Source organism: Rhinopithecus bieti, unplaced genomic scaffold, assembly GCF_001698545.2.
Source record: "Rhinopithecus bieti isolate Rb0 unplaced genomic scaffold, ASM169854v2 scaffold_6908, whole genome shotgun sequence".
NCBI classification, from domain to species: Eukaryota; Metazoa; Chordata; class Mammalia; order Primates; family Cercopithecidae; genus Rhinopithecus; species Rhinopithecus bieti.
In genome coordinates this window covers 278,342-289,926 of record NW_016805193.1, presented here as the reverse complement: position 1 = coordinate 289,926, position 11,585 = coordinate 278,342, and the positions used below count along the sequence as shown (strand labels likewise).

At 47.8% G+C, this 11,585-nt stretch overlaps 1 protein-coding gene across 2 annotated transcripts; it reads left to right on the top strand.

The window, feature by feature from the left end:
* Positions 1-245: 245 nt before the first annotated feature.
* Positions 246-4,934, top strand: PPIA (peptidylprolyl isomerase A). Of its 2 annotated transcripts, XM_017871664.1 has the most exons (6): positions 288-401; positions 2,689-2,755; positions 3,187-3,217; positions 3,335-3,423; positions 3,641-3,813; positions 4,588-4,934. In XM_017871664.1, exons 4-6 carry the CDS (start codon positions 3,415-3,417, stop codon positions 4,721-4,723), a joined length of 318 nt encoding a protein of 105 aa, XP_017727153.1. In that variant the 5' UTR covers positions 288-401; positions 2,689-2,755; positions 3,187-3,217; positions 3,335-3,414; the 3' UTR covers positions 4,724-4,934. The 2 variants fall into 2 exon arrangements, with proteins under 2 accessions (XP_017727152.1, XP_017727153.1); XM_017871663.1 differs by lacking the exon at positions 2,689-2,755 and having other exon boundaries at positions 246-401.
* The last annotated feature ends 6,651 nt before the right edge of the window (positions 4,935-11,585 follow it).

Below are 11,585 nucleotides of genomic sequence, written 5' to 3'. Positions count from 1 at the left end.
TGTTCCGCACTGACCCTCCCCCATGCCCCGCGCCCCGCACTGCCGCCCCGCCCCGAGTCCCATGCCGCAGCCACCGCGACGGAGCCCGCGGGCGGGAACCTGCCTCCGCGCGTTAGCGCGCAGGCGCACCTCCTGTGTCGTCCCCACCAGCGCCGATTCCGTCCATAGGCCAGCTGCACTGTCACTCTGACGAAGTCGCAGATGCGATTGGCCAGGACGGAGGCGCGAGACCGGGCTGCGGGCGGGGCCGAACCTGGTATAAAAGGGGCGGGAGGCCAGGCTCGTGCCGCTTTGCAGACGCTGCCGCCGAGGAAATTCTTGTAGTACTAGCCATGGTCAACCCTACCGTGTTCTTCGACATTGCCGTCGACGGCGAGCCCTTGGGCCGCGTCTCCTTCGAGGTCGGGCGTGCGGCGGCGTGCGGGAATGGGGCCCAGAAAGCGGGCCGAGGTCGGGGTGGGTGGTGGCGCCCCGAAGGCCCGGGCGCGGGGCGACCCTTCTGGAGGGGCTAGCGCGGGCGGGCAGCGGCGCCATTTCCTGACTAGGGGCCATTTTGGGAGGTCCGCGAGACGCGGGGAGGAGGCCGGGGCGGTGGCGGACAAAGGCAGGCGGGGCGGCTGCGCGGCTGTTGGGGGAGGGGGCCCGCGTCCGCCCGCCTGCCCCATGTGGCCGCGCCCTGTCCTGCCCGACGCACGTGCTTGGCGGCCGTGCTCAGGCCGGCGCCTTGAGAGCCGTTGGGCTCCGCCCTAGCTCGGCCTGGGCGTCGCAGACCGGAGCCAGAAGCGCGCTCACGACCGCTTTCCTGGGAAGCTGCTCCTCGGCAGGCACGGGTGCTTTACATCTTGAGCTGGGAAGCTGCTTGCTTGAGGGTTTTTCTGAAGGATCGAGGCGCGGTGTGAGCCCGTCTATGCTCAGTCCTTCTGTAGATCCCGGGAGGCCATGCTATAAAAGGAGATAATGCTGGGATGTGATAGATTGCCGCTTAAAGTGTCTTCCATTTGGATAAAGTAGGAATATTTATACATGAGCCCCAAACGTCCGCCCGTGTCCCCCACCCCCAAGCGGAAATGTGAAAATGGGCCCTGCCTTTGCTGGTGCCCAAGGACCGCCTTCCACTGCAGTGACGGCGTTGGCGGGGGAGGCGCTCTTGAGCCCCTGCCGATTGTCCCTTTGCCTACCAGGCAAGTGGCGACTGGCCACAAGGCAGGCCTCTTCCGACCAAGGTGGATTACCAGTGATTACCTAATTAGTTTTGAGATCGTTAAATGAGTTCTTAAAGATCAGTTGTAATTACAGCATAATATCTAAACTTGGCGCATGTCTTAAAAGTTAAATATTGAGTGCGATTCCATTCCAGTTAACATGGATAGACCTTAGAGAGTAGCGAAATAGGATATTAGTGATTTTATTTCTTTTCTTTTCTTTTTTTTTTTTTTGAGACGGAGTCTCGCTCTGTCGCCCAGGCTGGAGTGCAGTGGCCGGATCTCAGCTCACTGCAAGCTCTGCCTCCCGGGTTCCCGCCATTCTCCTGCCTCAGCCTCCCGAGTAGCTGGAACTACAGGCGCCCGCCACTTCGCCCGGCTAGTTTTTTTGTATTTTTTAGTAGAGCCGGGGTTTCACCGTGTTAGCCAGGATGGTCTCGATCTCCTGACCTCGTGATCCGCCCGTCTCGGCCTCCCAAAGTGCTGGGATTACAGGCTTGAGCCACCGCGCCCGGCCGGCTGATTTTATTTCTTTAAACCACATCTCAAAAGGCTACCAGATCGATCCTCATGCAGTCTTCGTGAGGACAGGGCGGTTTCCTTGTTGCCTACCCTGTCCGTAGTGCCTGGCACTTAGTAGGCACTGAAACACTGCATGTTAATCCACACCCCACCCCACCCCACCTATGACTGTAGTCAAAGCTGGTAAGTGACAAGGGCTTTCGTGGAAACTTGGCCTGACCTAATACTGAGCGTCAGGTTACCCAGAGAGCTTGAGGGAAGTGAGAAAGGACTTGCAGGTCTTGGTGAGAATGGAGGGGTAACTGCCAATAAGGGCTTTGGGTTTGGCGAAAGTCTGAAAGGGAAGCCATAGTAACTTAAATGTACCGACTACAAAACTCTGAGAAAAGCTGATGTTTTAAAAAAGACCATACGTTCTAGGTACAAATACCTAAAAACTAAAAAAATAAGTACGTTTGCCAGGCGCGGTGGCCCACACCTGTAATCCCAGCACTTTGGGAGTCCGAGGCGGGCGGATAACGAGGTCAGGAGACCGAGACCATCCCGACCAACATGGTGAAACCCCCACCTCTATTAAAAATACAAAAATTAGCTGGTCGTGGTGGCACTTGCCTGTAATCCCAGCTACTCCGGAGGCTGAGGCAAGGAGAATCGCTTGAACCCGGGAGTCGGAGGTTGGAGTGAACCACTGCACTCCAGCCTGGGGACAGAGCGAGACTCTGTCTCAAAAAAAAAAAAAGTACATTGCTGTAAGAGAAATGTACACGGATACTGATAGTTAATTTAGTCACATCTCTGGAATAGCTTATAAAATGCTACTTTTAAACAAGCTGTTTTTATGAAAGGGCTTGTAAATGTTTGTGGTATTTAAGCTACCTCTCTAACCATAATGTATCATACATTCAAGAAAGGTTCAAAACCAGATATACTAGAAACCAATCTTTATTTTTTACCCCACTACTAGGTAAGGGGCCTGGAAACCAAGAAGTGACTGCTCATCTAATCCATAAAGCTATGTTAACAGATTGGAGGTAGTAGCATTTTCATTACGAGTGGCTAAAAACAACAGCTATTTACCCCTGATCATGCAGCAGTGCTTGCTCTTCCTTAGAATTTTGCCTTTAGGTTCTAGCTCAAGTTGGGGGGTGGTGATAGACATTTAAGAAGCCATATATCTTTTCAGAAGTAGGTGTGATGTACTAAAAGTTTGAGACACTTTCTAGAAGTCTCACTATTTAAGTCATGACTAGTTCTGGATTTTTGGCATGTCTTCGGGTTTCATGTTTCTTAACCCAACTGCCTGCAGGGCCTTATGGCTGTCAGGAGCAGTTCTCAGGATTAAAGTAATTACTGAAGAAGTATTCTAGTGAGAAAATGAATTTTTGACTCAGAAGCCCCTAAAGGCATGGGTACTAAGCAACACAATAAGCAGATGTTAATTAACTGTAATTTTCTCTTACAGCTGTTTGCAGACAAGGTTCCAAAGACAGCAGGTTGGTCCATTTTCTAAGTTTAACAAAGATGTTCCAATTGTGACAATTTGTGTGTGTAAATATATGTATATATTAATGTATGTGTGTATATATGTGTTTTAATTTTTTTTTAAACAGAAAATTTTCGTGCTCTGAGCACTGGAGAGAAAGGATTTGGTTATAAGGGTTCCTGCTTTCACAGAATTATTCCAGGGTTTATGTGTCAGGTACGAAATTTACTGAATTTTATTTTATTTGGGTTGCTCCCTTCATTTGGTATTGAGCCAGAATATTTCAGAATACACATACCTGAGCTGTTACTCTTAATATTTTGGTTCTATTTAACCCTTCTATTCAGTTTGAACTTGGTTTTAAAGTTTGAACCTTGCAGATTTGGCACACTTTATGGTTGTCAGAAGTGACAGTTTTCCTATATGTTGACAGGGTGGTGACTTCACACGCCATAATGGCACTGGTGGCAAGTCCATCTATGGGGAGAAATTTGAAGATGAGAACTTCATCCTAAAGCATACAGGTCCTGGCATCTTGTCCATGGCAAATGCTGGACCCAACACAAATGGTTCCCAGTTTTTCATCTGCACTGCCAAGACTGAGTGGTAAGGGTACAACATGGCACACTAACCACCTGACTAAATGAAAATTTGCCCTGGAAGGGAACAGAACAAACACTAGTTGTTTTCTTCAACTTTTCCTTCCATAGACATTTTCATCCCTAAGATACTAGAAGAGCATACATAGCTACAAATACAGTCAATGTGATACAGAATGCCAGATACTATAATAGAAACTGAGTGCTTAGCTGGGCGGTTCAGTTAAGTGCGACTTTTTTTTTCTGGAGACTGTCTCCCAGGTTGGAGTGCAATGGGGTGCCCTCAGCTCACTGCAACCTCCTCCCAGGTTCAAGCGATTCTTCTGCCTCAGCCTCCCGAGTAACTGGGACTACAGGCATGCACCACCACTCCCAGCTAATTGTTGTATTATTAGTAAAGCGGGGGTTTACCATGTTGGCCAGGCTGGTCTCGAATTCCTGGGCTCGAGTGATCTGCCTGGCTTGACATCCCAAAGTGCTGGGATTACAGGCATGAGCCACTGTGCCAGGCCAATTAAGTGCTACTTTTATGTTACTATTAATAACATGTGATTGATTGGGTTTTTTTTTGTTTTGTTGTGTTTATTTTTTGTGGGGGGGGAGCACTTCATTCTATATGTGTAACTCTTCAATGGTAATTGGAGAATCGTATGTTTCATGACATTTACTACAAAAGGTTTTAGTTAAAAAAAAAAAAACTACCTTTCTTGTCTTGGTTCATGACACATGGACACTGCTTGTTTGTGGTCGCCAATCATAGTGATTGTTCTTCCCTTTCAAGGTTGGATGGCAAGCATGTGGTCTTTGGCAAAGTGAAAGAAGGCATGAATATTGTGGAGGCCATGGAGCGCTTTGGGTCCAGGAATGGCAAGACCAGCAAGAAGATCACCATTGCTGACTGTGGACAACTCGAATAAGTTTGACTTGTGTTTTATCTTAACCACCAGACCATTCCTTCTGTAGCTCAGGAGAGCACCCCTCCACCCCATTTGCTCGCAGTATCCTAGAATCTTTGTGCTCTCGCTGCAGTTCCCTTTGGGTTCCATGTTTTCCTTGTTCTCTCCCATGCCTAGCTGGATTGCAGAGTTAAGTTTATGATTATGAAATAAAAACTAAATAACAATTGTCTGTCCTTGTTTGAGTTAGAGTGTTGATGTAGGCTTTATTTTAAGCAGTAATGGGTTACTTCTGAAACATCACTTGTTTGCTTAATTCTACATAATACTTAGATTTTTTTCTTACTTTCCAGACCCAGGAAGTCTCAATGTTTGTTGAGTAGAATATTTAAAATGTAGGCAGCAGCTGGGCATGGTGGCTCACTGTAATGTATTACCTGAGGCAGAAGACCACCTTAGGGCAGGAGTCAAGATCAGCCTGAGCAACATAGCGAGATGCTGGCTCTACAAAAAAAGAATTAGCCAGGCCTGGTGGTGCATGCCTAGTCCTAGCTGATCTGGAGGCTGACATGGGAGGATTGCTTGAGCCCTTGAGCTAAATGATCATAGCTGTGGTGAGCTATGATCATACCACTGTACTCCAGCCTGGGTGTCACAGTGAGACCCTGTCTCTTAAAGGTAGGCAAGAGGCAGGAGAAGCAAGGAGCCAGAAATAAGAGGTTGGACCAGTATGTACTGAGTTCATGCATTTTTTTTTTCCCCCTGGACTGCAGTGGCGCCATCTCAGCTTACTGCAGCCTCCACCTCCTGGGTTCAAGTGATTTTTGTGCCTCAGCTTCCTGAGTAGCTGGGATTACAGGCGTGTGCCACCATACCCAGCTAATTTTTGTGTTTTTAGTACATACGGGGTTTCATCATTTTGACCAGGCTGTTCTCAAACTCTTGACCTCAGCTGATGCACCTGCCTTGGCCTCCCAAACTGCCGAGATTTATAGGTGTGAGCCACCGCACCCGACCTCAGTTTCTATAACAAAGCTAAGCTTGAACACTTGGTGTTGAGGGAAGCATATTGGGCTTTAGTCTGTAGGTCAAGTTTATACATCTTTTAATTACGGTGGAGTTCCCATGTAGAGTCTGAGAAGCTAGGTACTTGCTGCTGCAGTCAGTCTCCCTGCAGAGAGGGTTAAGGCCCAGACTGCAGTGACGAGGTTCTGCTTTTAGCATATAGAGCCTCTCCCTAGCTTTGGTTATGGAGACTTTGAGGTTTTCCAAACCTGACCAATTTAACATAAGGTCTGGTCAAAGGGATACCCTTCCCATTAAGGACTTGGTTTCTCATGAAGTTATATGTACAGTGCTTGCTGGCAATTAGATGTGTAGGTTTAACAGTACATGTCAGAACAATCTAAGCTGAGAAAACCCCTTCACTGCCCACCTTAACCTCTAGGGTTCTTAACCCAGCAATCAAGTTTGCCTATCCTAAAGGTGTCAGATTTGATCATTTGGTGTGTTCTGCAATTTTTATTTTACTGTCTGTTTCCTTCTTTGTGAATTACCACACCACCACCACTTGCACATCTCAGTCCTGTATGTTTACGTATTCCCTGGGTGATAATATTCAATGTCTTAATGTACTTGTGGCTCAGGCCTGAGCACAAGGTGGAAATAAACATCAAATATCCTTTCATTATCCCTATTTCCTTATTCCATTAGTTAACAGGATAGTTGTCTCACCACAACAAGTCATTAACTGCTTTTATTCATCCAAGTATTGAACAACTTTTTTGAGACAGGGTTTGGCTCTTGTTGCCCAGGCTGGAGGGCAATAGCACTACCTCCGCTCACTGCATCCTCTGCCTTCCGAGTTCAAACAATTCTGTCTCAGCCTTCCAAGTAGCTGGGATTACAGGTGTGCGCCACCACACCCAGCTAATGTTTTGTGTTTTTAGTGGAGTAGGGGTTTGTCATGTTGGCCAGGCTGGTTTCAAACAGACCTCAGGCAATCCGCCCACCTCGGCTTCCCAAAGTGCTAGGATTTCAAGCGTGAGCCACTACGCCCAGCCCCATCTCTTTAAAAAAAAAACAAAAAATTTCTCTGGTGCCCAGCATGGTTCCTGACATCTGGTATTAGAGTTCAATACTTTGGGCGTAGGTAATCTCAGCACTTTGGGAGGCCAAGGCAGTCAGATTACCTGAGGCCAGTGATTTGAGACCAGCCTGGCCAACATAAACCCCGTCTGTACTAAAAATACAAAAATTATATGGTCATGGTGGCACATTTCTATAATCCCAGCTACTTGGGAGGCTGAGGCAGGAGAATTGCTTGAACCCAGGAAGCACAGTGAGCCAAGACCGTGCCACTGCACTCCAGCCTGGGAGACAGAATGAGAGACTCTGTCTCAAAAAAAAAAAAAAAAAAAAATGGGTCCTGCTGTGGTGGCTCATACCTGTAATCCTAGCATTTTGGGAGGCCAAGGCCTGAGGACTTTGAGCCAAGGAGTTTGAGACCAGCCTGGGCAATATGGGGGGGCCCTGACTCTACAAATAAAATAAGCTGGGACGCCAGGCGTGGTGGCTCACGCCTGTAATCCCAGCACTTTGGGAGGCTGAGGCAGGCGGATCACGAGGTCAGGAGATCGAGACCATCCTGGCTAACACAGTGAAACCCTATCTTGACTAAAAATACAAAAAATTAGCCGGGCGTGGTGGTGGGCACCTGTAGTCCCAGCTACTCAGGAGGCTGAGACGGAAGAATGGTGTGAACCTGGGACGCGGAGCTTGCAGTGAGCCGAGATGACGCCACTGCACTTCGGCCTGGGCGACAGTGAGACTCTGTCTCAAAAAGAAAAAAACTGGCCTCAAGCAATCCTCCCGCCTCCATTTCCCAATGTGCTGGGGTTACAGGTGTGACCCACCATGCCCAACCGCTGGGAAGATAATTATGTGCCAAAGTAGACAATATTCTCCCTCAATAGACCTTTTGAAAGGAAGACCAGGCCAGGCACCATGGCTCACACCTGTAATCCCAGCACTTTGGGAGGCCAAGGTAGGTGGATCAGCTGAGGTCAGGAGTTTGTGACCAGCCTGACCAACATGGTGAAACTCCATCTCTACTAATAACACAAAAAATTAGCCTGTAATCCCAGCTACTCGGGAGGTGGACATTGCAGTGAGCCGAGATCGCACCACTGCACTCCAGCCTGGGCAAAAGAGCAAAACTCCGTCTAAAAAAAAGGGAAGGTGAGTCAGATGCCAAGTTGGTAACCTGTCATCAGCATGTGTAGTAAGATTTGACCTGGTCAGAAGGTCTCAAATGGCTACCCTGAGAAAGAAGTGGTTCTTGGAATAAAAGTAATCAGGAAAACCCATCATTTTTCTGGTGGTTGGAGGCTGTCATGGAAACCCTTAGGAAACTTACAAGCTGAGAGGCGGGAGTTTGCCTAGACCACGCTGAGAACTGAATTTGCTGTATATATCCATGCCTTACACAGTGAATAAGAAGATACTCAGGGCTGGGCACAGTGGCTCACACCTGTAATCCCAGCACTTTCGGAGCCCGAGGTAGGTGGATCACCTGAGTCCAGGAATTCAAGACCAGCCTAACCAACATGGTGAAACCTCGTCTCTACTAACAATACAAAAATTAGCCAGGCATGGTGGCACGTGCCTGTAATCCCAGCTACTTAGGAGTCTTGAGGCAGGAGAATCGCTTGAACCTGGGAGGCAGAAGTTGCAGTGAGTCGAAATTGGCCCCATTGCACTCCAGCCTGGGCAACAGAGTGAGACTCCGTCTCAAAAAAAAAAAAAGATACTCAGCCCAGCTCGGTGGCTCACTCCTGTAATTCTAACACTTCGGAAAGCTGAGGCAGGTGGATCATCACCTGAGGTCAGGAGTTTGAGACCACCCTGGACAACATGGTGAAACCCCGTCTCTACTAAAAATATAAAAATTAGCTAGGCATAGTGGCATGCACCTGTAATCCCAACTACTTGGAAGACTGAGGCACAAGAATCACTTGAACTCGGGAGGCGGAGGTTGCAGTGAGCCGAGATTGTGACACTGCACTCCAGACTGGGTGACAGAGCAAGACTCCAGCTCAAAAAAAAAAGAAAAAAATATATACTCTGCTTCACAGGGTTGTGGGGATTAAATATGAAGTACTTAGAAGAGTGGTTAGCACATGGTACATGCATGAACAGTTCTGTTAGCGTGTAAACACCCAGCAGGGATTTATCTAGCTTTTCACCAGTGTATCCCAGTATCTAGGCCAGAGCTTGGTTCAGAGAAGGCTCAGAAGAAATATCACAGGGCCGGGCGCGGTGGCTCAAGCCTGTAATCCCAGCACTTTGGGAGGCCGAGACAGGTGGATCACGAGGTCAGGAGATCGAGACCATCCTGGCCTACACGGTGAAACCCCGTCTCTACTAAAAAATATAAAAAACTAGCCGGGCGAGGTGGCGGGCGCCTGTAGTCCCAGCTACTCGGGAGGCTGAGGCAGGAGAATGGCGGGAACCCGGGAGGCGGAGCTTGCAGTGAGCTGAGATCCGGCCACTGCACTCCAGCCTGGGCGATAGAGCGAGACTCCGCCTCAAAAAAAAAAAAAAAAAAAAAAAAAATCACAGTAACTGTGTGATAGATCCCCTTCTGAGCCCTTTAAAAATATTCTAGACTGGGCATGGTGGCTCACACCTCTAATCCCAACACCCGGGAGGCCAATGTAGGCAGATCGCTTGAACCCAGGTGTTCGAGACCAGCCTGTGCAACATGGTGAAACTCTTGTCTATATTAAAAATAGAAAAATTACCCAGGCAGCCGGGTATGGTGGCTCACGCCTGTAATCCCAGCACTTTGGGAGCCCAAGGCGGGTGAATTATAAGGTCAGGAGTTCGAGACCAGCCTTGCCAACATGATGAAACCCCATTTCTGGGGGTGGAGATAAGGGACCATCTTTAAGAGTTGCCTACCACAAGTCTATAAAATATGTACAATTTAAAGACCAGAAATAAAAAGAACTCCAGCATGTCTACTGGTATCCCAGAAATACCCTTTGTGAGTCCTCTTCAGTTGCATGCTCTTTCCTCTTCAGCGGGAACCATGATTCCAATTTTTTTTTTTTTTTGAGACGAAGTTTTGCTCTTGTTGCCCAGGCTGGAGTGCAATGACGCAATCTCGGCTCGACGCAATCCTCTGCTTCCCGGGTTCAAGCGATTCTCCTGCCTTAGCCTCCCGAGTAGCTGGGATTACAGGCATGTGCCACCACGTCGGGCTAATTTTGTATTTTTAGTAGAGACGGGGTTTCTTCATGTTGGTCAGGCTGGTCTCAAACTCCCTACCTCAGGTGATCCTCCTGCCTCGGTCTCCGAAAGTGCTGGGATTACAGGCGTGAGCCACTGCGCCCGGCCCATGATTTCAATTTTTGTGTTCATCAATCTCTAGCACCTGTGTCCCTAAAAACATAGAAGCAAGCACAAACCTAACTGTGCAAAGAAAAGTTGAAATTGCCACTATTATGAGGCAGGCCCCCGGGAGAAGGCAAGTTGAGCAGGCTGGGTTAGAGTGTGGCCTAAGCGTCTTTGAGAACATAAGAACCATTTCTGGGAAAGTCAGCCAATGCCTTTCTCCATCTCAGAAAATCTGTAAAATCTGTAAAATCTATAATATCTGGTTCACATTCAGATGTCCTTCCTTGTGCTTATAATGTGTTTTTATGTTTATTGCTTTTTAAAATTCTTTTTCAGTCCAGGTACGGTGGCTCATGCCTGTAATCTCAGCACTTTGGGAGGCCAAGGCAGGCCGATCACTTGAGGTCAGGAGTTCGAGACCAGCCTGGCCAACATGGTGAAATTCCCTCTCTACTCAAAATACAAACATTAGCCAGGCACGGTAGTGCATGTCTATAATCTCAGCTACTCAGGAGGCTGAGGCAGGAGAATCGCTTGAACCTGGGAGGTGAAGGCTGTAGCGAGCCAAGATCGTGCCATTGCACCCCAGCCTGGGTGAGAGAGCGAGACTCTGTCTCAAATAAATAAATAAATAAATAAATAAGTAAAATTCTATTTCAGGGTCAATAGGTGCAGCAAACCACCATGGCACACATATACCTATGTAACAAACCTGCATGTTCTATACATGTATCCTGGTTTTTTTTGTTTTTGTTTTTTTTTTTTTGAGATGGAGTTTTGCTCGTTACCCAGGCTGGAGTGCAATGGCATGATCTCAGCTCATTGCAACCTCTGTCTCCTAGGTTCAAGTGATTCTCCTGCCACAGCCTCCCAAGTAGCTGGGAGGCGCCACCATGCCCAGCTAATTTTTGTGTTTTTAGTAGAGACAGGGTTTCACTCTGTTGGTCAGGCTGGTCTCGAACTCCTGACCTCAGATGATCTGCCCACCTCGGCCTCCCAAAGTGCTGGGATTACAGATGTGAGCCCACTGTGCCCGGCCTGTTTTTTTTTTTTTTTTTTTTTTTTAAGGAAATAAAGAAAAAAAATTTATTTCAATCCTGCTCTTTCTGTAAGAATGTATTTTTAAAATCATCCTTATTAAGATATAATTTACATACAATTAGTATGTCTTTTATAACTGTTCCTGCTCTTTCCACCACTCCCAGGATCTAATTGAGTTTTTTTTTTGTTTGTTTGTTTTTGTTTGTTTGTTTGTATTTTGTTTGAGACGGAGTCTTGCTCTGCCACCCAGGCTGGAGTGCAGTGGCCGGATCTCAGCTCACTGCAAGCTCCGCCTCCCGGGTTTACGCCATTCTCCTGCCTCAGCCTCCCGAGTAGCTGGGACTACAGGCGCCCACCTCGTCGCCCGGCTAGTTTTTTGTATTTTAAGTAGAGACAGGGTTTCACCGTATCAGCCAGGATGGTCTCGATCTCCTGACCT